This window comes from Mirounga leonina, unplaced genomic scaffold, assembly GCF_011800145.1.
Source record: "Mirounga leonina isolate KUSES-001 unplaced genomic scaffold, KU_Mleo_1.0 Mir_114, whole genome shotgun sequence".
Lineage (NCBI taxonomy): Eukaryota > Metazoa > Chordata > Mammalia > Carnivora > Phocidae > Mirounga > Mirounga leonina.
This window is the reverse complement of record NW_023270265.1, coordinates 38,018,871-38,045,546: the sequence shown is the minus strand read 5'-3', so window position 1 is coordinate 38,045,546 and position 26,676 is coordinate 38,018,871. Positions and strand designations below refer to the sequence as shown.

Here is a 26,676-nt window from a genome sequence, read left to right as displayed (position 1 = left end):
TACTTCTGAACAGTTGTTATGGGTAGACAGAGACAGGGTGGTGGTGGGACAGGGCAGGGCACATTGGTGGGCTGAAGTGATGACCAGGACTGGGGGCTCTGAAAGCCTGGTTTGAAGGTCAAGGGGAGAGTGTGGCGTGTGTGGTTGTTGCATTAGAGAAGTTGGTTTTGCCAGAGAAAAAGTGGCTAAGGACCGTTCCAGAGCATTTGGGGCTGGGGCCCCAGTGTTGGAGAAGTTGGTATAGGGAAGGGAGGTGGGACAGGGAGGAAGGGAGCTGAGGGGGTCCTTTTGAGATGGGCTCAGGAGAGGAAGGGAGATTTGTATAAACAGCCAAATGCAAACTTCAGATGTTCTCAAAAACTGAAATGCACTGGACGAGTCGGAAATCGTACATCAGCAATTTCTTTTGACAAATTTTGGCTGAGATGTTAAGTGAAAACAATGATCTGACTCAAAACTCTGTGATACCTTTACATTGTTTATATAACAAAGCTTCAGGGGTTTCATTTAGAATATTTCTATGATGAAGAACTGGCCCTTGTCCCTGGCAACAAAGTACGGCCTGCACCGAATAACCACGTCGGCTTCATCGCCGTCACGGCTGTTTTCCTGAGGAGAGAACGTCTCTCTTCCCGCCTTCTCACCTTGCTGGAGGACGGCTGGCACATGGAGAAGGTTCTACCTTTCCCAAGCCCTTCGCCGCCACTCCCTGGAACTCTCCTTAAAGAAAGACCTTTATGGGGCGCCTGGGTGGCTCAGTCGGTTAAGCGACTGCCTTCGGCTCAGGTCATGATCCCAGGGTCCTGGGATCGAGTCCCACATCAGGCTCCCTGCTCAGCAGGGAGTCTGCTTCTCCCTCTGACCCCCTCTCATGTGCTCTCTCTCTCATTCTCTCTCTTTCAAATAAATAAATAATCTTAAAAAAAAAAAAAGACCTTTATTCCTTCCTCTGCTCTTCAGGATACAGAACGGCTTCAATCTAGTAGGTTTGGAAAGCCGTGGGCAGATAGAGGAAATTGGGCTTTCCACAAACGAATTGTGTGACTTTGGCCAAGTCTCTTTTCTCTCTCTCTGAACACTGTTTTGTTTGCATCAGGAAGAGGAGTTTCTTCATGATTTTATAAGCTCCGAGTCTCTGATAGACGTTGCAGACCAGTGCTGTCCAATAGAAAGAGAAAGCAAAATACATAGGTAGTCTTAAGCTACATTTAAAAAAAATTTTAACAAAAACAGGTGAAATTAATTTTCAGAATATTTTTTTAACTCCATACATCCAAAATACCATCATGTCAACATATGATTGATATTTAAAGAAGACACACTCTTGAGATACTTGACATTCTTTTTGGTTGGAGGGGGGGAAGTGGCACTGGGTTACTGTTAGCACATCTCTCAATTCAGACGAACCACGTGTCACATGCTGGGTAGCTACATGTGGCTAGTGGTCGAAGAATTGGGTGGTACCATTCTAGACCGAAAGTCAGTGAGGCCCCCTCGGAAGCATAGTTAATTCGGTTAACAGACCCATCTGCCCCCAGCAGCTTTGCCCACAGACCTTGCAGCTTTGCACTAATTCATTAAAAGCCTGATGTGGGTTTGCCACCATCCATGAAGTCTCTCTTAAAAATTGGGCAATTAAAAGTCAATTTTGCGGCCACAGAAGGAGAAAGATCCTGGGAATCCCAAGAAAGGTCCACAGGAAACTGAGAGACCTCTCCTCAATTCCCAAGTCCCCAAACTTGGAAAACCAGAAACCAGGCTCTCTGTGAGGTTGGCGCACATGAATTTGGAGGCGTCTAAAATGATGTGAGACCGTTTCTAAATCTATTGAGCCCGCTTGGTAGGAGTATTTGTGCCTTTTGCCGTAGAACTATTAATTAACGTGTTTTGTTCCTGAGTGTTTCTCCAGGCCTTGCTGGGGCATGTGTGCCATGTTTCTTTTCTGGAATCTGAAATATACTGAGTTTCAAAACTCTCTGGCTTTGCAGGTTTCAGATAAGAGATCATGAGCCTGTAGTAGTGTTTTTCAAACTTTTTTATTGTGACCTTGGTAAGAAATGTCTCTTACATTGTATCCTAGGACACACATACTCACACACCTAAACCAAAGGTTGTATGAAAGATTTCACTCCTTTACTAAATGCAGTGCATTTTGGTATTTTCTACTACATTGTTGTTGTTGTTGTTTGTTTGTTTTAGCTCTAGGTCTTGACTCACTGAGTTCGCAGCAAAGCCTGCAAACGTGTCATGCCCACAACTTGAGGGCACTGTGGGCCCATGGATACTAGCACAAGGACATAAGCACCAGTCAGAAAAGAGATGGGGGGATGGGCTCCTGGCAGGGAGGCAGCACACCCCCATCCCACTATCCATCCCCACACCTGCTGCTGTCCACTGTGGTTTACCTGGACCATCACAGCCATGCCCTCAGTGTTGGTTGGCCATTGTCAGCAGTTTTTCTGGTGGTTTGGGCACCATGTGGGTCATCTGAGAAAATCACCTGGCGCTGTGATTGGCTCTGTGCTTGGACCTTTCAAAGGGAGCCATTTTATGGCTTTGGGAAACTGAGGTATGCCTTATAAAGGGTGGTTTACATGGAGCCACTGTTTGTTCAGACTTCATTTCCATATTAACAAGGACTATTTAGTCAGCAGTGACTAAAAACCAGCCTATGTGAAAAGGGGAATTTATTGGTTCATGTAGCTGGCAAGTACAAAGTTAGCTTCAGGCATGGCTGGATCTAGGGACTCTAGCAATGTGGGTGGGGCTCTGTATCTTTCTCTAATTATCAGCTTTGTTTCCCTCTGGCTTCCTCCTCAGACTGGAAAGGGGATGGGTCTAGTCCTGCTCCAAGTACACATCCTCATGGTTTGTAATCCAAAGAAGAGAAAGACCTCTTGCTCCCGAAGCTCATTGAGCAAATCCTAAGGGAAATTCTGGCCTTGCTTAAACCCATCACAGTGGCCTGAAGGATGGACAGTCCTCAGCTACCTCCCCATCTCCTGTGGCAAAGGGGGGGGGTCAGCCAGATCTGAACCATATGGAATAGGTCCTCCCATTACCAAAAGAAGGGAGAAGGAATGCTGAATAGACCAAAATAATTTTCATTCCTTATTGATGCCTAACCCCTGCAAGGGACTGATTCCAAGTCGAGGGGCTTCACATAAAGGGATTGTGTACAGCTCTCTGTGTGAGATCCGTTCTTGTCCATTGGAGATGTTCTGTTCTGCAGATGCAGGTGGTTTTAGCTAGACAGCCATTCAGATCTGTTGGCTTTGTTAAAATTGCTCCTTGGTGTGGGACTTTGCTTTTCCATTCTTCCTAATGTTAAGGACTATTTTAGGCAGTTTCTCGTGCGCACTCACGCTCTCATAGCTTAATCAGACTACACCCATTTTATCAGCTGTTTGATCCTCTGGATCTGGCCCCTGGCACCGGGGAGTCAGGCGGGGACGGTGGGAGATGTATTCTCTCCCAGCTGTGTTGCTCCTGGACCCGGGGGTTGCAGCCTCCACCCGCGAGGCTCCCATAGGGCTGCGCTGGAGGGCTCCGCGGCCTGAAGTCTGTCAGGTGAAGTGATGGACATCAGACCAAGTGATGGTCTTCGTTCAGCCCTTTCCATGTCCCCAGATGTCATGCCCTACTCTTCTCCCCACCGGGCCTTGGGAGCGCCCCCTTGGGTTTCCACGCGTGTCTTATTCCGAAGGCTGTAACAGGTTTCTCTTCACTGCCCTCTGCCTGCCGGTCCTCTGCCCTCACCCTGGGCCTTGGTGACATTTGATCTCAGGCTTCTGGACGTCTTGGTTGGTTTGTTTTCTCTGGGCCTTTCCCCACACTTTGTTTTCATTTGAATGTTCTTACATTTCACTTTCTGGGCAGTCTGTTTTAATAAGCAAATCTTTACCAATGTCAAGTAGATTCACATTAATCGAATAAACTCTAGGCTAGGGGCCAGAAGGACCTGTTGATTCTGAGCCCTGATATTTACAGTGTGCGATCTCCCCCCAGTGAAATGGCGATGGTGATGCCTGCCTCGCAGAATGAACTGAAATTGGATCTGCAGGCTGGCTGGCCCAGATGCCTGCCTCAAAACGTGTGCTGGGTAGTCTACTCCCCCTTTGCCGGCAAAGGAGACCCCCCGCCCCCCTCAGTCTTCCTTGATGAAACAATGGGATGTCTTGGCTACACATAACTGAGCGGTACAGGGGAAGGCGAGTGTGAGTCTGGGCTGAAATGTTGGCCTCAGAATCTCCAGGTCCTGTTTTCCCTCTCGACTAGGCAGACTTCCTAGAGGTGGCCAGTGGGGCCTGGGGCTGATGGAACGGATCGGGGCGCCCGAAGGAGGAGCCCGGCACGGCCTAGGCAGAGTCCCAAGGCTGATGTCCACTGGCTCATCCCTGGTCGTGAGACCTCCCACAGGCTGGGGAATGCAATGCTGTGATTGGCTGGGTCCGAGGTCATGTGGCTGCCCGTGGAGGAGGGGCGGGGGTTCTAGTCTCACCCAAACCGCGAACACGGTTGGGTGAGTTTCCCGAAGGAACATTGGGTGCAAATAACAGCAGGTGGATGCCGGGGAAGAGGAGGAAAGCGGCAGATGGGCTCTGCCCACGCTCATGGTTTACCCCGCTCATGGTTCGGCGTTGTGCTCTGTGCCCAAAGGAACATTGCCTGGTTGTCTGTGGGGGCAGGCCGCTGGAGGGGGGTGGGGGGTGGGCAGGGGCTGGAGAATAGGCAGGGGGCGGAAAAGAGGCAGAAGGACCCCATAGCCAGCTCACATGCCACAGCCTGCCACGGACTCTTCTCCCTCTGTTTCTGGGATCAAGTTTAACTTGTTGAGCCCTGGGCTCATCAGCTCTAGGAAGCTCTGAAAACCTTCACTTGTTCACTTTCAGCATTGTGTGTTTGTAGGAAGGTCGTTCCCCGGGGGGGGCTTAACCCACGTCAGTAGCCCCTGCTGACCTTGTGTGAGGACATGGTTTCGTAGTCCCGCAAAATCCGACAGCGATGTTTCCAATCACCTTTTTGAAGGCGCCCTACTAAAATTACAACGTGTGTGTCATGTGTCGATGGGGTGGTGGTGGGGGGATATGTTTAAGGTGGCTTTCTATATCCATCTTACAGGAAGAATTTAGGTTTTATTTAGCAGCTAACATTTAACTTAGTATCCACACTTGATGGGATTATGTGTATGGTCTTTACACAAATCCTAGTAAGTAGGTACTGTTGTTAACTCCATTTTACAAATGAGACAACTGAGGCCCAGAGAAGTTAATTAAGTTCCCCAAGGCCACACAGGCAATATATGGAGAAGCCGAGTGAACCAATATTTGGAGCTAAGACTTGGGCATTTTGACTCTGGAACTCAGTACAGGCAGGAAGGACCTGAAGGACACTGCTGCATCTGGACCAGGAACCCCGGGGGTCATGAGGGCAGGGGTGAGACACTCCATTTTCCAGAAGCCCCCAAAGTCCCGGAAGCTTGGGGAGCGAGGAGACCATCGCTCCCCAGCCCAGCTCCCTTGGAGTTCAAGGCAAGGCTCCTTGCCTGAGTGGGCCGGTGGGCCCTCAGTCAGGCTGGGAGGCGGCCTCCTGACAGCTGAGTCCAAGGTCAGGCTGGTGGTGATTTTAGGTTGCTGGGGCTGACTTTACCTCCTGGGAGGCAGAGGCCTGAACAGGATGCAGCCTCCTCCAGCACATCGCTCCGCGGGTGTTTGGTTACTTTTGCCAAATGCCGGAAAGAAACAGGAAATTGGGATGGAGGGTGATTTTTTTTTTTTTTCTTCCTGTACACGTTTAGTTTGTGTCCTTTTTCTCGACTACAAATAGCACGTGAAGCGAAAGCGTAGCAGCCGCGGCCACAGCATCTTCTGTCTGTGTAATAACTCACTCTTCTGCTTTGAGGACTAGGGGAGGCTCTGAAGGAAGAATGAAAACTTCCCCATAACCTCTCCGCTGACCGCTGACCATTCTTACTTTCCAGCTTCTCTTTCTGTCAGACAGTACTTCCCAACCTTCCAGCGTGACCTTGAGTGACCCCGGACAGCCTCTTGTTCAGAGACTGCGGTGGCTGGCGCCCGCTGTGGAACCTGCCCCACAGAGAGCCACCCAGCTGAACCTTTGCGCCCCACCCACACGGCTGCCCTCCGCCGAGCCTGAATGAAGCCACTCTTCTGGCAGATCACATTTAAGGAATGTCCTAACGGGGCTCGGGAACAAAGACTCTCCCCCCCACCCCCCCAGGCCCCAAAGCTGCTTTGTCTGGCCTGGCCCCTGGTGGCTGCTAGAACCTGGCAGGTCTTGCCCCTGCCCTCATGTGCCTCCTGACCTACAGGGGTGCTCTGGGCTTCCTGGCCTCAAGGGGCACAGCTGCCTCCATGTCCTTCCTTCCTGCACCCCTGAGAGAGTTTTCCCGCACAGGGCCACCCGGGAGGGAGATGCCTTATGTGCTCCCAGCCCATCACCTGCCAGGGGCTGCCTCTGGTGGTCATTCCAGAGATGTCATCTGGCCCAGGTGGGGGTCCACAGTTACGGCCGGGGACTGGTGAGCTCTTGGCCCAGACCTACCGGACAAATGAGCCCAGACCCTTTTATTTTCTTTTACTTTATTTTTTAAAGACATTTATTTGAGCATGTGCATGCAAGCGCAAGCCAGGGGCACAACAGAAGGAGAGAGAGAGAATCTCAAGCAGACTCTTCGCTGAGCGAGGAGCCCCTCTTGGGGCTCGAGCTCACGACCCTGAGATCATGACCCCAGCCAAAATCAAGAGTCAGTTGCCTAATGACTGAGCCACCCGGGCGCCCCACCCCAGACCCTTTTATAGGCAACAACTCAGGAGGAGCTTTCATTAGGCTGAGCGTCTGTGGGTCTGGAAGCCCTGACTTTGAGTGAAGCGCTGTTTAGGCACAGCGGGGGAACCAGATCAGGCAGCCCTTACCTACACAGGGCTTTCATTTTCATTGGAGACCCAGGACTCGCATTCAGGGGACGAACAGCGAACGATGAAGGTGGGAGAATGGCCAGTAGGCCCCTGTGCTTCTGGGCTGGCTGGACAGGTGGTGCTTCTGGGCAGCTTGAGGCAGAGTGGAGGTGGCCCTTGGCAGGCCGCGGGCCTCTCTGACCCGCTCTGCTCAGTTTGATGTCTTCGGCTATTACCGTGCGAATTTCCGAAGGGCCCTAACAAAGCAGCTCCGCTTGCAGCTGGCTCCATAGCTGGGGTTGGAATTCTGCTCTTGGGGAGGTTTGTTCCATTTGAGAGGTCACCAGTGAGCAAGCAAGTCGTGTTGTTTTTCCAGCAGTGCAAGCTGCAGCAAAGCATCTGTCCCATCTCTTCAGCCCGCACCACTCATCTGGGAATGCAGAGGGCGGCCCCTTCGTGGGGAAAGTGTTTTAAGTGATGAGACTCCAAGATAGGTGAGAAAAAGCAGATCTTGCAGAAATGATGACAAGCTGACCTTGAAGGTCAGGTCCTGCAAGGGGTGGCGCATGCACAATGCTAGTAAATGAAGCAAAACTCTCTCCTCGTCATTTCTTGAACATGGAGATTTAAAAAAAAACAAAACAAACCTCCTGGAGTATTTCTTATACTGGAGAAAGTTTTGTGCGTTTCTGGCTCAGTCTCCTGGGCTCCAAGGAGGCAGCAATGACAGCCTGCCAGAGGGGTCTAGCCTCTGAGTCTTTTGGGTGCTGATCATCTGTGATAAGAACTTCCACTGTTTAAGTAAGCAGGACAAAGAACTGAGTTCCACAATGTGTAAACATATAGACATGTTGGTCCTTGCCTTTCACATTCTTACTCTCCAGAAGGGAAAAGACTTTTGGGGCAAAAAGGGATTTTCAGGTGTATCTGACTGCATAACAGGCATCACCCTAGAAAGTTCTATGTGTAAAATCAGAATTGAGTCCTGTAAAGGACTGTGGAGGTTTGCTTTTTAAGGAATCTTATAAATGTATAAAGTGGGGCGCCTGGGTGGCTCAGTTGTTTAAACATCGAACTCTTGGTTTCGGCTCAGGTGATGATCTCAGGGTCGTGAGATGGAGCCCAGCATTGGGCTCCATGCTCAGCACAGAGTCTGCTTGAGATTCTTTCTCTCCCTCTGCCCCACCACACGCTCGTGTGCACGCGCTTGTGCTCTCGCTTTCTCTCTAAAAATAAATAAATATATCTTTTAAAAAAATGTATAAAGGAAAGAGACTTTTTATGAAGCAATAATTACACCTTTATTTATCTCCGTGGTTCATAAACTTGGCTGCACATTAGAATCTCCTGGGAAGCTTGAAAAGCTCCTGGAGCCCAGACCACACCCAGAGCAATTCCAGCAGGATCTCTGGGGGGTGGACGCAGGCATCAGGAATTTCTTTTTTTTTTTTTAACTTCCCAGGTGATTCCATTGTGTAGCCATTGTGAAGAAAATCACTGCTTTTCCATTTGTAGCCAGGCCCCTGAGTGGGCATTAAGTGTATTAAGTGTACTGAATGCAGGCATACTCTTCCAAGTCAGCAGGAAGGTGCTTTCCAGAGCATGACAAACCGGGGTCAGGACACAGGACCCTGCTGTGCTTGCAGAAGCACCTGGCAGAGGAGATATGTGGATCCATGGAGACATTTGGGCTTCCTACATCCATACAATGGAATACTGCACAGCAATCAAAAAGAGCAAACTTCTCATCCATGCAACAGCATAGATAAATCTCACGTGCTTTATGTTAAGGAAAAGGACTAGACCACAAAGGCTATGCAGGTTGCCAGGGGAGGAGAAGGAATGAAATATTGCTAGAAGCCACAGGGTGAATGAACCTTGAAATTGTTAATGCACCGTGAAAGAAGCCATTCCACAGAAGAACACATATTCCGTGACTCCATCTATGTGAAATGTCTAGAACTGGCAAATCCATAAGGATACCATTGTCAGCATACTTACTGCCACTAATTTGAACACTTCAAAGTCATTAAAATGGTAAAGTTTATGTTATGCGTCTGTTGCCACTGTAAAAAAACAAAGAAGAAAAGCCACTTATTAACATGCCAGGCACTCAGCAGGTGCTTGGCAAAGGCTGGCTTGGCACGTAGCACTTATGAAGAAAGGGGACTTCGGCCTGATGTGTCCCTTCTTAGGTGGAACAAAGGGGCATGTTTTCCAAAAGCTCATTCTTGAGAACTTGAGGATTCGTCTGTGATCGGGAGGAAGGGACTCGGCATTTTCTGCCCTCGGTTGCAACTACGTGGTGCTGGTGCTCGTCACAGAAACTTCTCCCACGTTCTTCACTGTGGTTGGTCCCCAGCAGTTGGGTTCACACGGATAATATGCCCAGTGACTCCATCTTGGGAACTGTTGGGGCAAGGAGCGGGATGCATGTCTTTATACTTAAAGAAGAGGTCTGTTTAGTTTCATGTTTGGAAGGAAAATCATGTTCAATCACGGGTCTTCAGCAAATGCAGCTGAATAAATAAAAATTGCGCATAAAACAGCAGGGGAACCATGAAGAACAGCTTTTTCGGCATGTTGGGAAGACATTTATGGTTGGGAACCTAGTGACCAAAAACAAGACTGCCTCAAGATGAGAAAAACCGGGGGAGGAGGTCATCTGGAGGCAGAGCTTGGCCATGGCCGAGGGCGATGAATCGAGCAGTTGAACTGCCCAGCTCTGCGTGGGCCTTAGAAGCCCCGAACAAGAATCTTATTGATGATTTGTCAGACCCTGAGCAGACAACTCTGAACTTTAACAGAGCCAGGATGGAAATCCTGCACAAGGGCCTACAGTTTCCAGAATGAACAACACACTTATTTTTCCCTCCCTCTGCTGGAGGACGAGAGAGAGACCAAAATGAGAAGGGGGGAGGTGTTGGGGGGGGGGGAAGGGAAATGGGACGGGTGCCTTCCAGAGGCTCAATGAAATGGCCACATTCCTCCGAGCTCTGAGGGCCGAAAAATGTCACCAGGGTTGGCACAAATGAGCTTTTTTGTGATTGCTTTTGTTGATTGTTATCTCCGAGAGTCTGGAGCTGTGGCCTGTACGACCACAGGAGAATCCCTGGTCTCTGCTGCGCTTAGCACCTTGTCAGAGCCCCAGACATTTCTGCAAAGGCTGACCCTCGACCGGGAAGCGCTCCTGCCCAGCCGGGAATACAGACCAGGCTCACATGGAGATGCCCGTGAACTGGCTTTGGCAGGGAGAAATGTCAGGAGGCAGAAGCTGATTGCTGCTGGTCGTGGGCTGCTCTGGATGCAGAGCTAGAGAGGGACAGAAAGGACATCCCAGCTTTGTGACTTGGGGTCCTGGTCCTGTGTTTCTTCAACTCTGGTGCTTACCCTTCACCTAGCACAGCTGTTTTAAGAGGAAGAATGGGGGTTGTCTCTGCTTTCTTGATGCTCCCCACTACCACCACCCGTCTGCCTGGCCTATCGGTTCCCACAGGGCCACAGGCCTGTGTCTGATGGCATTCTGCAGTTCTCCGTCACCCAGGGCATCTTAAGTCCCTGCATCTCATGGAATTATCCCCTTGCCTCTGTTCTACTCATCTAGAGCCCCCCACTGTTGCTTTGCCAAGCATGGTGGAACAGGAGACAGAGGTCATGATCCACATAAACCTCCCTGACTTCTTGGGAATGGCTCCAGCCGAGGGACTTGGGCGTACTTGGATTTGAGCCCCAGGGCCACTACTAACTGCGGATATGGGCCTCAAGAGCCCGTTCCCATGCCGTGTGCTTGCAGGGTGGTTGAGAGAATTGGGAGTGGTGGGATGCAGCGTCCTGCGTGGTCCCTGGATGCCATGATTAGGTCACACCCTTGTCATTCTCATCTGCACTAATAATGGTCCCTTGCCCGCCCTTGCCTCCCCTCCTGGTCCCCTGGTCCGCTTCCATTGTCCTCCCTACTGTTGGCAGAGTTATTCGATCTCCAGGCTGTTCAAGACCTTGTGCATGGCCCTCCCACGGCATTGCCTAGGGGTCCTGCGGGATAAAGCATGGACTCAGCAAAGCAAATCAAGCCTTTATGGTCTGCCTGCCTGATCTAATGTCACAGTTCTGGCCTTAGAGCCCACCATCCGCCCCTCCATGTGCCATCTGCCTGCCCCCCATGCCCCGTGTGCCTCGATGTACAGAGAGACCTATGGTTTCTCGAATACCCCGTGTGCTTTCAGTTCTTGAGTTGTTTGAACATCTCTTTCCCTTTTCCTAAAATGCCTCTGCCTCTTCCCAGGAAACTCCTATTCATCCTCAGTGGCCAGCTTATAAATTCCTCTTGCAGATAAGCCCCGAGTTTGTCTCGTGGCACCTTCCTGATCCTTGGACACATTCCTGAATCACTTCTCTGCTCACCCTGCGTATTCACTGGGCCCCCGTCTCCAGACATGGAGCTCCTGGAGAGGCTGGGGGACCCTATCTGGGTCAACTTTGTCTCCCCAGAAGTAGGCACGACACTCTTTACCCTTTGGCCCAGTACATATTTGCTTGTTTGAAAATAAACTAAAGCTGTTTTCCAGGAATCAGGCAGCTTTGGGGAATAGCTGAGGATGTGAAACTGAAGAGACAGTGGAGTTTTCGTGCTTTTTTTTTTTTTGTAAGCGGAAGTAGCAGTAACAGCCTGGAAGGGTTCAGAAGGTCAGGAAAAGCACAGCTTGAGATCCTAGCTGCTTTGCAAGGCCCATTCACTTTTCCACATCCCCTGTAGCCGAGTTCAAGGCTCGGTGTCATTTCCTCAGATTTATCCTTTGTTTTCCCTGCTTCCACTTCTTTAAACTCACTGCTTTTTAGCCTGTCGAGTTCCTGCAGCCAACAGGAAAGTCATGAATAGCTGTTCAAAAAAATACTCAAAACCAAACAAAAACAACCTAAGGCCTTACCCTACTGCACCTCTTCCCAGAAGCCTTCCAGGCCTAGGATTCTTGTCTGATCTCCTCTCACTCTTTTTGGTGTGAATTTTTGGTGGTTTGCCTTGGTCTGTAAATCTCCTCCCTTGGGCTGGTCTTGTTCTGCCTCTGAGCTTGCACAAGGCAAGAACCACCCTGTCCTGATCTCCATTTTAATTTCCTGGTTGGTTGAGGCCGAGGGCCCAGCTAAGTGCTGAGCACATCCTGGGGTCCCATGGTCTTGATTGGTGGGCTTTGGGAGCTCTTGCTGGTGCCCTTTCAAATCCCACTCCATTAAGAGTCTGGTTTTAAGTAGACCAGGCAAAAGCCATTGGCTTCTTGGAAACCCGCTCTTCCCAATACTGAGAATAGGGCAAGAGACTCTGCTGTTGGCCCAGGGCCCTTTCCCAGGCAGAACTGCCCAAACGTGGCTTCCTTCTTGCGTCATCTTGGCTCTCACTCACCCATCTATCCATCTCATCACTGGCAGAGACGAGGGCCACCTTCCAACCCGCCTCCAGGCCTGGGAGCCAGGCCACCACTGACCGCATGCAGCCTCTGAGCTGCTCGCTGCATTTTACCTTCACTTGGCTTTTGACAAGCCACAGAGGGGTGGACACCTAGACCTCCGTGGAGCTTGCTTCGTTCTTCATCCTTTACCAGGACCCTGAGAGGGAGAGTGGAGGGTTCTCTGCTGCTTCTCCGGCTTTGGCAAACTGGAGTTTCTTTCAGGGGTACCCCTGCCAGGAAGAGAGCGCTCTCATGACGCGAGGCATGTGGGTGAGCTGGCTGACCCCTGTGTTCGATCGGATAGTCACATGGGCTGGCACTGCCCTCCTCTGAAGCAAGCAAATCCTCACCCCCTTCCCTTCCTCCAGCTCTCTCACAAGCAATGGCAACATTCATTCCAGGGAGTTTGACTTTGTAGCAATGGGGTTCAAAGGCTACTACCAAAATGAGGTCCAAGGAGGTGTTTGAACAGAAAGAGGCCGCTGGGCTCTCCCTTAGAACCAGGAGAGCATGAGGGCTTCTTTTTCTAATGAAGGGGTTAGGGGGATAATATGGGGCTCTTGTTCAATTCTAGGGAGCTGGCTTTTGGGGGATGTTGGAAGAATGCCCTACATGGATGGAGACATCCAGTGAGATATCCACCCCAACGGGGGTTGCCAGGAGCTCAGTCTTAAGAGTCAGACAGCAGGCGAGCTCTCCACCATGAGCCACGTGGGACCTTCTGGGCCTTCTCTGGGCCCTCAGACCCCTGTCTACAAAATGGGCATAACGATGCTTACTTAGCTCTTCAACTTGTGAACTAGCAGGTGCCTAATGAAGTCATTCATTTATTCATTCATTCCATAAACATTCATTCAACACAGTGTAGGTGCCAAAGGTGTAGGACACATGTGGTCTTCTCATTGAGCTAATAAGATTTTGTCATTTGTGTTTATAACTTTGTGAAATGGGCAGGGCCTACATGGCCTTCTCCACTTCCCGGGTGAGGAAACGAGCTTGGAGAGATTGTGTGACTGCTCAGCGTTCCCACAGCAGGTGGTACGGGACAAGTCAGGGCTGCTTGTCTCTGCTGTCTTCGGGAGCAGGGCCCTCAGGTGTGGCTCTGGCACTGCATCTAGACCCACAGTTCTCAGTGTTGGCTGCACACTGGAATCACCTGAGGAGGCTTAAGAACTACTGATTCCTGGGGCGCCTGGGTGGCACAGTCGGTTAAGCGTCCGACTCTTAGTTTCCGCTCAGGTCCTGATCTCAGGGTGGTGAGATCGAGCCCCACATCGGGCTCCGCACTCTGTGTGGAGTCTACTTGGGATTCTCTCTCCCTTTACCCCTATTCTGTCTGTCTGTCTCTCTCGAATAAATAAATCTTTAAAAAAAAAAAACTACTGACTGACTCCTGGGTTCTACTCCCAGAGATTCTGATATCATCAATCTAGGGCGTGGCTTGGGTATCAGGATTTTTTTTAAAGCTCTCCAGGTGACCCCATGCAGCCAGGGTTGGAAAGCACAGTATAGAACCTCAAGGAGCTGGCTGCCATTCCTGAGCATGTTCTGGAGAGCCAGGTGGGCAGCAGAGCCAAGATGACGACCCCATCAGCAAGTGCAGCATCCTATTCTTAGTAGAGATTAGATTACAAATAGCAACAACAGGGGCGCCTGGGTGGCTCAGTCGGTTAAGTGTCTGCCTTTGGCTCAGGTCATGATCCCAGGGTCCTAGGATCGAGCCCTGCGTCGGACTCCCTGCTCAGTGGGGAGTCTGCTTCTCTCTCTCCCCGCTTCTTGTGCTCTGTCTCTCGCTCTCCCTCTCTCAAATAAATAAATAAAATCTTTTTTTTTTTAAGATTTTATTTATTTGACAGAGAGACACAGCGAGAGAGGGAACAGAAGCAGGGGGAGTGGGAGAGGGAGAAGCAGGCTTCCCGCTGCGCAGGGAGCCCGATGTGGGGCTCGATCCCAGAATTCTGGGATCATAACCTGAGTCAAAGGCAGACGCCCAACGACTGAGCCACCCAGGCGCCCCAATAAATAAAATCTTTTAAAAAAACCCAAAAAACAAAACAAACCCAAACAGCAACAACAGCAGTGGTGAATGCCCTGCACCTACCCTGCTGTCCTCTGCACTAGCATCTCTGCAAGGTGGTTCCAGTGAGAAACTGACAAGCACTTCTACAACGGTGGAGCCAATTTGATACCTTGAATCCATGGGACCGGAGCCCTTAGCCAGCTTGGGAGTGATGCTGGACTCAGTTTCAGTTGAGGTGGCTTATTTACTGAAGAAACTCAGGAAGGTTTTATTTTTCTGTTTGCCCAGCCGTGGCTTCTGATGGGTCGTCCATATTTCTGCAGGGGCAGCATAATCACTGTTGAATCACCTTGGAGTGACTCTGTTTCCTTGTCCTTGGGGAAAGGATGAACGATTGGGTCAACCACAGCATTTCTTTTGATGGTTATAGGTTTGATCTGTGTTCAGGTTCTCCAGACCCTGAGCTGTCCTGATTGACTTTCGGTCAAGGAAGCAATCCTGTCTCCAGACTCTCATGGCTTGATGGGCTCGACTGGGCTGTCTGGCCACTGTCACTCTAGCAAATGGTAGACCTGCAGGTTCAGCCAAGGTTGTCCATCTCAAAACCAAGGGCCTGTTTTCCTCTCCCTGGGAATCCCACCTTTTGGCTGGGTCCCCAGGTGCTTCCAGGCCTTCCCCCGCTCCCTCCCCCTCAGGACCGCAGGGCCCGTGGTGAGGTGATGCAGGATCTGGAGGTGTATCTGAGTTGGCCCTTTGGAGGGAAGGCAGCGACTATAAAGGGTTCTTCTCTTTTCTGTCTCTAGCCCTGGAGCAGCTGTTGACAGAGCTGGATGACTTCCTCAAGATTCTCGACCAGGAGAACCTAAGCAGCACAGCTGTGGTGAAGAAGAGCAGCCTGGCTGAGCTCCTCCGGCTTTACACCAAAAGCAGCAGTAAGTGTGGCCCGGGGGCCTCAGAGAGGTCCACATGGGAACAGAAAGATAGTCACGCTCGGGCTGCCACAACAAAGTCCCCCCGACGGGGTGGCTTAAAGAATAGAAATTTGTTTTCTCAGTGTTCTGGAGGCCCGAAATCTAAGATCAAGGCTTTGGGCAGGGTGGCTTCCTTCAGGGGCCTCCCTCTCTGGCTATAGATGGCTGCCTTCTGTCTGGGTCTTCACACCATCTTCCCTCTGTGTGCGTGTCCAAATCTCCTCTTCGTACAAGAATACCGGTCATGTTGGATCGGGGCCCACCCTGGTGGCCTCCTTTAATGTTGATTACCTCTTTAATGACGCTTTCTCCTACCAGAGTCACATTCTGAGGTATCCAGGGCGAGGACTTCGTAGATGAATTTGGGCGGTGGGGGAGGGGAACACAGCTCATCCCATCACGGTAGTGCAGGAGTGATGTGACCTGGATGCGAGCCCCAGACATCTCTGAACACTCAGCACGGCAGCCCTGAGTGTGGTTTTAAAGTGTGTTCGAAGCACTTTTCCTTACTCGTTCAAAGGAGAGAAGGGCTAGTAAACAGTTCGAATAAGAGCCAACGCTTAATTGAGCATTTCCTACCTGCACGTGTATTAACTTGTTTCATCTTCAAGTCACCCCTCTGAGGTTGGTGCTGTTGTTACAGATGAGGTCTGGAGAGTTGAAATCACTTGCCCCGTGGCCCAAAGGAAAACATAGTTTTAAAGCTTGGAGTTCACAGAACTCTTGAGTGCATAGGGTTTTTTTTTTCCTATCCTTATTGAGGGAGATTTTATATACACTCAAGTACGTAGATCTTAAGCATTCAATTCAGTGAGTTTTGACAGCAGTATATACCTGTGTACCTACCACCCAAAACAAGACAGAGAACGTTTTTATCATTCCAGAAAGTTCTTTCTTGCCCCTTCCCAGCAAATTCCTCCCCGCCCCCACCCTCACCCCAAGGTAACCATTGTTCTGATTTCTCCCACCATGCATGCGTGGTGTTCACGGGTTTGGGCTGTGACGAGTAATAAGGCTGCTTTGAACGTCCTTGCACAAGCCTTCTTGCGGGCATATGGTTCCATTTCCAGTACACTCAGATTTTCTTTTTTAAAAAAAGCCTTCTTGTGAAGTCCTGACAGTTTAGTTGAGTCTATTTTTATGTCGGATGTCTGAGAAGTGGAAGTGATATTTTGGGACAGTGAGAGACCATAGGAGGGCATCCGATCCCTCTGCCTGGCGGCAGGAGCAGCTGAAATGCATCCCGAGGAGGGAAGTCGGTCATCTGCAGCCCTTGCCGCCAGGAAATTCTCCCTCACGTCCAACCTGGACCCACTGTGCTACGTTTCAGGGTCGCTTTTCCTTTTCTTTGTTCCCTTCGAAACTAGTTTTTATTCTCTGAGTGAGACAGAAGTCCTAACGCTGAGGCATGTGCTGTCTGCCTGGCAGCCTTGTCTTCTGCGGGACGAGCTGGCTCTCTTAGCCTTGCGTGAGAGGCGTTTTCCTGGAGCCCATTTGGGGCCTTTGCCGTTCTCCCGGCCACCCTGGGGTTCCCAGGCTCCTCCCGGCTCCGTGGCTGGTCAGCAGCGCATCAGAGGTGGGAAGGCTAGGTGGGAAATGCACATGACCAAGCGGGTGAATCAGAGATGAGTCACCCCGAGGCAGGATCGATGAGTCCAACTCTTTAAGAAGCACACTCCCCGACTGACCGTTTGGATGTGCTCTGACTTGGGATGTTTAATGCTAGACAGCACCTCCCTTGGGAACTGGAAGACCCCTGGGATGGGCTCCGACCCCTGGTTCTTGGTTCTGATCACTCTCTCCGGGCCCCCTGGGTGGGGTCCCTCTTTGGGTTCATGTGCTGGGTAGCTTCCTGTAGGATGAGCTTTGTTTCACCCCAGATCTTTGCATGTTCTGTGCTGATAAAGTCAGGCCCTCCCCCCACCCTCGGTGTCCGCGGCTTGCAGGAGGCGCCCCAACGTGAATTGCCCACAGTGCACCACTCAGACCACTGGAAGTGCATGCACAGCCTTACCGCGACCCGTGGCTGCCCCTCCTGTTCTCAAGGCTGGTGTCCATTCTGGTCCTCTCCGTGCTCCCTTCGCCAGCACAGTGCTTAAAGCAGCAGCTGACAGCTTTTGTGCACATCCTCTGTCCTGGCAGGGGGCCTAACGTAGGAGGCGGATGATGCCACCTAGTTCCCATCCCAAGTCAGCGAGAGAGATGTTGTCCTCATCTTCTCAACAAGAGCGTGGAGGATTTGGAGAGTCGCTTCTTCAAGGCACACGGCTGTGAGTGGCAAAGCCAGGGCTCGGGCGTGGGCAGGCGGCCCTCACCGCTCTACCCCCCTCAGCACCCCGCGTTCCAGATTCACCTGCACCAGCAGTAATTGCGCTACCCAGGACAGAATCCAAAGCCCCCCTGAAATCAAAGCATTTGTCTTCCTTCTCAGTCTCCCAGGCCCGTCTTCCTGTCTGTGTTCCAGAAAATTAGCTCAGCTTGATGGGACTTGTAGGTGGAGGCAGGCTGATCATTTTGAGATAGTCTGTGGTCTACATTGGCTGAGCTGTTGTTTACTCCCACACATTTTGGGCAGAGTATGAGAGAGAGCGTGTGTGTATGTGTGTTTACCCTTTTCAAATTGTCCATTTGGGTTTTCTGATCTTTTATTATATGAGCGCAACGAGGATTTTCTCTTCTCTTTGGCTTTCATCTGGATGGTGAGGTCAAGGCAGGGTTTGAGGTTTGTTTCTCAGGAGCCTGTTATTTGTTCCCTGTTTTCACCTGAGAGGACCATGGGTCTCCCAGGGCCCTGCTCAGAGACTCTGGGAAAGTGTCGGCCGGGGGGAGGGGTGCCCCTCGGATGGGAAAGGCTGCTGATGTTCTGTCTATCCGACTGTAGCAAAGAGGTCCCTGTCCCTCCTCCCTACTGCCATCCAGACCACGCCCTGCACACAGGGGTCATTCCCCAGGAGCCACACGCTTACTCAGAGCACGCTGAGCTCTCCTTCTAACCATACCTGTGCTGTTACTCTCCACATGCTTGTGTTAACCATCCCATGGGCCTCTGTTTCCCCCACCAATGTTGGGCTGATAAAGGTAGAGACGGTGTCTTCTATTTCGTTCAGTGCTGTATCCCCAGCACCTCGCATGGTGCCGGGTGCTCCGTGCACTTCTGAAAATGAATGAGAGAATGATAGAAAATTCTCCAACCCAAGGCTCCTGCCTCCCAGGCACGGGACAGCTCAGCAGCCTCCCATTATAGGGCCAAATTCACTGGGCATTTCCCAGGACTGCAGACGGTTCTGGGAGCCTCTTACTTACCAACCTAGATGGTCCTGAAGTAGCACCCTGAGAATCAAAGCCTGACCAACCACGGCCTGCAGCAGAGTGCCCAAGGTGGGAATCGCAGCCTTGGGAAGTGGCTGGTGGTGCTCATTTTCTCTGCAGTTTACAAGCTGCCATCTTGGGGAGGAAGCACCTGCCCAGAATCTAACAGTTAAAACAATGACAATAATGTCTTGTCTTTTTCTTTTTCCTTTTTACAGGAGCGTGGGCTTAGTCAACAGTAAGAAAAAAATAAATGAACATAAGATGAACATTGTGCTATTTACATTCCTTCAGTCCCTATTTTGATCTTTATCGGCATCATCTGAATATTTTCATGTAGTCGTGGTTTGCCTCTGTATTCTGCTTTACGTTATTTTTACATTTAGAACTGCTGCCTGTGCACATTTCCATGTGCTGACAGTTCCCCTACTTTTTCTTTTTTTGCTATTCTGAAACATGATTCAACTGTAAGTCTTGGATATCTCTGTAATAGTGGACATAGAGCTACTTTGTTATTTTTCACAGTTCGGTAGTATCCACGGATGGATAAACAGTGATTAGTGGCATTAGGTTTTGTAATTAAAAAAAAAAAAACTTTATACGGGGCACCTGGATAGCTCAGCTGATTGGGCATCTGCCTTCAGCTCAGGTCATGATCTCCGGGTCCTGGGATCGAGCCCCACATCCGGCTCCCTGCTCAGCGGGGAGTCTATTTCTCCCTCTCCCTCTGACCCATCCCCTCACTCATGCTCTCTGTCCTTCTCTCTCAAATAAATAAAATCTTAAAAAAAACAAAAAAACAAAAAAACCTCACACAACCTTACAATAAACATCCTCAAAATTTTGTTTACAAAATTTTATCTTTATCTTTAGGACAAATTTCTGGCGGTGGAAATGATGGGTTAAAGACGATGAACATTTGAAGAAAAAAAAAAGAATATGAACACTTAAATTATCCTCCAAAATCTCTTCCAAGTTTATCTTTAGGACAAATTTCTGACAGTGGAAATGCTGGGTTAAAGACGCTGAACACTTGGAAAAAAGAAAAAAAGAATATGAACACTTAAATTATCCTCCAAAATCTCTTCCAAAATGTCTGTGCCAATTTACACACTCTCTAGTAATCCATCTATTTTTAAAGGTGACTGTTGTTATGCATGTTGATGTGTGATGTTTTTTTCAACTTTTCCCATTATCGAGCCTTTGAGCCATTCCCCATGGTTTAGGCTGTCATTTTTAATTTTTGTTAGTTATCAGGTTAACTTTTTCAACTTCCTTAATATTTGAGTTTTGTACCCTTGGAAACTTAAGAGTTTGGTAAAAACAGGCAATGTGCATCACAGTTGTTTCCCATGCTAGGCAGACAAGGCACGTGGGGTAGCTGTTTTGCTCAGAATTACACGATGAATGGCAGAGCTTGCTGCCCGCCCCTGCTGGGCACTCTTCTTGTGTGTTCTCCTCTGGAGAAGGTACTGACCCGGCCCCTCTGGCTCTCACTGAGTGGAAGGATACCAGTTGTAGCTAACTACATTAGACCTCATAGTTCCCTCCCATGAACTGCTGCAGGATGAGGTGATGTTGCTGACGGGTCCTGGCAGGGCCGGGCACTGGGGTGGTGATCCCGCAGGCTGAGGGCAGAAGACCCCTCTGGCTGTGTCCTCCCCGTGTTCTTGTGGGTTTTCAGGGCTCTGTTTTTGCAGGCCTTTGGGCTGGAGGCTGGGCAGTCTGTGGCACAGGCCTGACACTGAACTGCCTCCTTTACCCGGGTTTGAATGGGTCCCCTCACTGGGTAACAGTCTCCAACCAGTGGAGCCACATGTTTCTAGGAAGTGCAAATTAAGGGGCAAAAAAAAGAAATGCAGGAGGATTTCTAAGAGGAGGAGCATTAGGATGAGCTTCCTCTGCAGTCTTCTGAAGAAACGGTCTTTGGGGCTTAAGAAACTGAGCAGTGTTGGGAGACTAACATTTCTCTGCCCAGACAGGTCCTGGAAAGGTAGCCTACACAGAAATGATTTTAGGGGCGCGTGGGTGGCTCAGTCAGTTAAGTGTCTGCCTTTGGCTGAGTCTGCTTCTCCCTCTCCCTCCGCCCCTAACCCTGCTTGTGCATGCTCTCTCTCTCTCTCTGTCTCTCTTTCTGTCAAATGAATAAATAAAATCTTAAAAAAAAAAAAAAAAAAAGATTTTAAAAGAGGGAAGGGCTATGCTGCTGTAAGGTGCAATCTACAGGGTAGAGCAAGTGCCAGGCAGGGCTCCACTTTCAATTCCCAGCACACTCACCCCTCCAAACCCAGAGCTCACGATTTGGGGGGCTCAGGCCCCCACAGTGGCATGGGAACTAAATTTCCAGATCCTCAGTGTGACCTACCTTACAGAGACATCACTCTGATGAGCCCAAGCAAGTAACTCAGACTAGGGTGAGAATGATGGATATGAAATGTTTTATAATTTATTTTCTTTTTTTTTTTTTAAGATTTCTTTATTTAGGGGCACCTGGGTGGCTCAGATGGTTAAGCATCTGCCTTCGACTCAGGTCGTGATCTTCAGGTCCTGGAATCAAGCCCCACGTGGGGCTTCCGGCTCAGCGGGGAGTCTGCTTCTCCCTCTGCCTCTGCTGTGGGGTGGTAATAGAGGATGGAAATGCTGATGTTAGCACCTGCCCTCTGCTTGTGTTTTCTCTCTCTCTCTCTCAGATGAATAAATAAAATCGCCAGAAATACTTTACAATTTAAGTGAAATGCTAGGAAATGTAGAGAAATCTGCTTGGTGGAATATGGGGCAGATCTTCGAGGTGCAGGTGCCTTTCCAGTTAAGACTTTTAATCCTGAAGCTATCCTTCTATACCTATCTTTTCCCTCGCCCTCCCCCCCCCACCACCCCCAAGTTAGGAAACTAACAGTCAGCAACTTGGCATTTCTGTTTGGAAATTTGTCAACTCTATAATGGACTCTTTCAGTCAAGTCAAAATGTATGCTTTTACTGGAACCCTGGCTAATGACAGTGTCTCGGGGGACACTGTTTCTCTCTAGAAACCATTTCCCATCGTGGAATCACGTGAAACCTTTGTCTTTCAACCTCCCTCTGCAGGTTCTGACGAGGAGTACATTTATATGAACAAAGTGACCGTCAACAAGCAACAGAATGCGGAGTCCCAAGACAAAGGTACAGGAGAGCCCTGCGGATGGCTCGGCCAGCTTCTGGGAGGAGCAGGCATCAGCTTTGGGCCCCCCCCCCGCCGCCCTTCCTCCCAGCCAGCACCAGACAGCCCAGTGGAGTTATTTCTGGCACTCACATTTTGGTTGATAGTATTTTGGGTTGATGTATTTTGGGATATTTCATCAAGCCACCTCCTTGCCTCTTAAAGGTCTCATGTCCCCTTCGTGGATAAGGAATCTGGCCCTAAAGTCTCTCCGCTTTCCCCAGCATCATCCCGGGAGTAGGAAATCATAGTCAGATGTTCTAGGGAAACAGCTGTTGTATGGTGCTGATTCCACGCCCCAGCTTTATATCTTTTGATAGAAGTCTGGATTTTATGTGTGTCGGTGGGAGGGGCGGTAATAGAGGATGGAAATGCTGATGTTAGCACCTGCCTTAATATTCAAAAGTTTTGCTCAACGGTGCTTTCTTGGCAGAACATTGTACCTTACATCAGAAGGACATACTGTGTCTTCCATGATGTCTTCCTCTTCTGCTCTGTTCTGCTCTCCTTTTCTCTGAAAACCTTCAGGAGTGGGTCTGGCAGGACCTCAGGGAGGCCCAGAGGTTTGCAGAGCTGCCTAGTTGCAGAGGAGAGGGATTTAGAAGCCCCATCTCCAAACTCCCCAGCCTGTGGCCAAAATGCAGAGGCTTAGCAAGAGGTGGGGAGGCAGTGCTCCAAGGCACTCGGTCCTGTTCAAGGCTTTGCTTCAGCATCCCAGCCACCAAAGCCCCGAGGCCACATCCATCTGAGTCTGTCTGTCCTGGGGCTGGCTGGGCCGCTGGCTGAAACGGTCAGGCTCAGAAGAGCCTCCGGAGCCTTTTCCTTAAACGCACACGGAGGGGGGCGCCTGGGTGGCTCCGTCGTTGGGCGTCTGCCTTCGGCTTGGGTCATAAACCCAGGGTCCTGGGATCGAGCCCCACATCGGGCTCTCTGCTGGGCAGGAAGCCTGCTTCTCCCTCTCCCACTCCCCCTGCTTGTGTTCCCTCTCTCGCTGTCTCTCTCTGTGTGTCAAATAAATAAATAAAATCTTAAAAAAAAAAAAAAAAAAGCACACGGAGGGCTGGTGGCCGAGTTGTCCAGTGGGGCTTCGACACCTCCCGTTCCACTGCCAAGCCTGGGACCCAGCAGAAGTGACCCAGTGCAAGCTGCCCCTGTGCCCAAGGTCGTTTGCCTTCTGGGGAAACTGGGATGGAAGGAGCTGGAATCACAGGGTCGGTGCTGGGCGCTGCTCAATATAACGACCACAGGGCAGCTTCTCCACTCGCTAATGCTCCGCGGCTGGGCCATTTTTGGCACAGGGCAAGTGGAAGAGAGGGTGCGGAGCCTGCCAGAAACCCCAAACCCGTTCCTTCTGAGGAATCTGCCCATGGCTGAGGCACCACATGCACCCTATTCTGGGAGGGAAAACCACATTGGGTTTTCCCTGGGACCGCCCACCTGGGTAATTAACACCTGCTCAAATAGATCTCATGGTCCATGTGACCAGACATTCCGGGATAATGGGCCCTGCTGTGAGGCTGGGCACCCCTCACTGAAGCTTTCTCTTGTTTGCTGCCCACAGCAGCCGAGGAGCAGAACCCACTGACCAACGGGGAGCCTGGCCAGCACTCTTCGGCCCCTCAGAAGAGTCTTCCAGACCTCCCGCCACCCAAGATTGTAAGTGTTCATCCGAGACCCCTGATTTCCTGACTGGGGCCCCTGTGAACTTCCAGTTGTTTTCACAGGAGTCAGTCCCCCAAGTAGCTGGCGTTTTCTGAGCACCTACTGTGTGCAGGCCATGGGGCAAGGCACTGGGAGAGAGAGAACAGAAGGATGCCTACCTGCAGGTGACATCCTTTGCCCAGGGCCACAGTACTCAGGATACTAAGGCTAATGGGAGTGAGAGATGCAGGGAGTTAGCAGCCTTCATCAAATGCCGCCATGTGTTGGAGGCTACCAAGGTCTATCCAGCACCATGTGAGGGGGGGCCATGTCTAGCTGTGGGCACCAGCTCAGGCCACAGTGAACTTCTAGAAATGTACATCATATCACCTTGCACTTCCTGCTTCAAACCGGCCAAAGGCTTTCCTTGAACTTAGGGGGAAAAATCCGTGTTCCTTAACCCAGCCCCACAGCCTATACGGTCTACACAGCCTGGCCCAGATGCATCTCCAGACTCAGTGCACCTGCTCTTCACTGGCCTCCCGTTCCTGGATTGGACCGCATGGTCGGTGTTGCCTCAGGGACTTGGTGCTTTCTGGACCCTGGCTCTCCCGTGGCTGCCACCTCCTCACCTCTCAGACTGACAGGCTTTCCTTGACCTGCCGCACGAGACATCACACCTCCGTCCCTACCCCAGTTACTGTCCGCCCCATGGCCAATGACCCCTCCATGGCACTTGCCACCATCAAAACAGTCTTTGTATTACTTGCCTCCCAGACTAGAAGTAAGCTTCCCAGGACAGGGAGAGTGTCTCTCGTTTACTGCTTTGTGGCCTGTGTCTGCACACAGTAGGCCATACACGTGTATTTGTTCATGGGTGGATGGGTGGACGGAATGAATTAAGGAACCCCACAGATCTGGGGTCAGAACTAGCTCTTTGACCTTGAGCAAGTCATTTAAGGTCTCTGGCCCTTTGTTTCCTGGTGTTTAAAAGACTGTGAATCTGTCTCCCGAGATGGTCTTATTGGACAGGCGAAGGCTATGCATGGCGTGCTCGGTCCGCATTCAGGGAGGTGGGCAGCCGTGTTTATATTTAATGGGTGAGGAAACCACGAATCGGCAGGTTTATAGCGTCTGAATGTTGCACACACAGAAAGCGCCAGAACCCGAATTTGAACCCAAGTTCTTTCCTGTCTAGGACCTGGTCGGGGAGGTTTCCTGAGAGGTATGAGGCGAGAAATGGGAAGGATCTCTATAGGTAGCAGGGTCCTGGGGTCAAGAAGTGCGGAGGGTTTCTATGGGCAGCAGAGTCCTGGGTTCAGCTCCAGCTCCTAGCATGCCATCCAGGGGCAGATCTGTGGTCTCAGGTCCCTGTCGAGGGCATCCCGACCCCAGCCTGGCCCCCTCCGTCCATGCCTCCCCGAAGGTGGCAGGGCTCCTCGGGCTGCTCTCACAGCTGGTAGGCAGTTCGGGAATGCTGGGACAGTTGGCACAGTATCCCACTGCATGAAGGCCTCCTGCTGGGGGACAGTTGGCAGAGACGCTTCATCTCAGGCTGGGTGAGCCTTGGTGGCCTGAGCCTGAAGCCCTGGTGTCCCCACTATGCTGAGGCCCGAGCAGCGAGCAGCTAGCCGCCCTGGTGCACACAAACGTGGTCCTCCCCACCATGTGTCTAGAGGTGTGACATTTGTCACTTTTTCATATTAAGAACCAGAGGCTCAGTTAAAAGAGCCGACCAAGGGCCCGCCTCTGGAACGGAGCAGGGCCAAGTTCTGAATGCAGGTTCTTGGTCTCCAGGCCCTTCTGCGGCCTGCCTGCCGGAAGCACTTCTTTGCAGCAGAGTGAAGGTATCTGTTCTGTTCTCCCAGTTGCAGGCTCCCCTCACTTTCAGCCCCAGGACTGGGGAGAGGGGTTGTGGCCCCTCCAGGCCAGACCCGTAGCTGCCACGCTAACCAGTGGGTGATGCTATGGTTTTTCTGGTGTGTCTCAGGTGCTGCTGGCTGGGTGTGGGGAGGGGAGGTGGCTGCTCTGAGCTGGAACTTTCCTCTCCGGAATTCAGCATCTGATTCTGATCAGGGCCTTCAGCTCTTGGGCAGCAGAAGCATCGCCACCTACCATAACCCACCTGGGGCAGCAGCTTCTGGGCCACCACCTGCTGCGGGAGGCTCCCACCAGGCCGGGGTCACAGGCACTGAGTCCTGGGTGGTGCTGACTTGCTCTGGAAATCTGCACTTTGCGGACACGGTCGGGGGGCTGGGACCAGGTCCTAGTGAGCATCAGGCCGCCCTTGTCCTGGCGGCTGCTGGGACTCTGGCGCTGGCATTTCCAGCTCCTTTGCGGGTCCCTGCGACATGGATGCGAAAGCCCCAAGGGCCCTGTGATCGGCAGCCTTCCCCTAGCACCAACTTCTTGTGTTGGCCATGACTGGGGGGCCGCTCGGGGCCCGGAGAGGCTTGTGTTGACCTCTGAGAGAACCCCAGTGCTGGAGTTGAGAGAACTGTCACCCCAAAATAGCACCGCCCCAGAGGGACCTTCAGACGTGAGGCAGGTGTTCCTGCGGACGCACTCCAGGCCCCGGAGGGTTCCAACGAGGCAAGCTGACACTGCCCTCGTCCTTCCTTGTGGGGTTTCTCTGCCGAGAAGGACAAGGGCTGCTGACCTGACTGCAGCCCTTTCTGGGTCCCTCCCAGTCCTGTTTGGGGTGCCCACCCCCACCCTAGGGGACTCCCACTGGCGGCGTGAGGAAGGCGCAGAGAGAGAGTTCTCCCCCTCCGGCATGCACACGCCTGCCCTCCCGCAGGCCTCCTCTGGCCAAGTCCGGGGGCCACAGCCATAACTCTTTAGTCCAAGCCCCCTGAGGGGCAGCGTCAGGGTGGACTGGGAAACAGCTCAGTCTCCTGGCTCTGCAGAGGAGAATCAAAGCAGGAGGGAGGGAGGGAGCGAGCGGGGCCGTGTGAGCTTGGAGCGACCTTGTAACCTCTCTTCCCGAGACAGAGAAAACCGAGCCCCTTCCCACCCTGACCCCAGAGCCTCAGGGTGCCCTGAAGCTTGTCCACACCTGCGGCCTGGCTCTGGGGTTGCTGAGGGCTGAGACAGAAGCTGGATATCTGCCTGGGGTCCTCCGAGCCCGTGGCCGGGCCGGGAGGGTGGCCTCCGTTGCAGGCTTAGGATGCCCTGATTC

At 51.4% G+C, this 26,676-nt stretch overlaps 1 protein-coding gene across 5 annotated transcripts in view; it reads left to right on the top strand.

Annotated features, from left to right (window-relative positions):
• AFAP1L2 (actin filament associated protein 1 like 2) overlaps positions 1 to 26,676 on the top strand; it is a 94,734-nt gene that overhangs the window by 42,044 nt on the left and 26,014 nt on the right. For all 5 annotated transcript variants that reach the window (XM_035029522.1, XM_035029520.1, XM_035029506.1 and 2 more), the window contains exons 2-4: positions 15,182 to 15,310; positions 21,743 to 21,817; positions 23,416 to 23,510. In XM_035029522.1, coding sequence (XP_034885413.1) covers positions 15,182 to 15,310; positions 21,743 to 21,817; positions 23,416 to 23,510 — 299 coding nt within the window. The remainder of the gene's footprint in view (positions 1 to 15,181; positions 15,311 to 21,742; positions 21,818 to 23,415; positions 23,511 to 26,676) is intronic.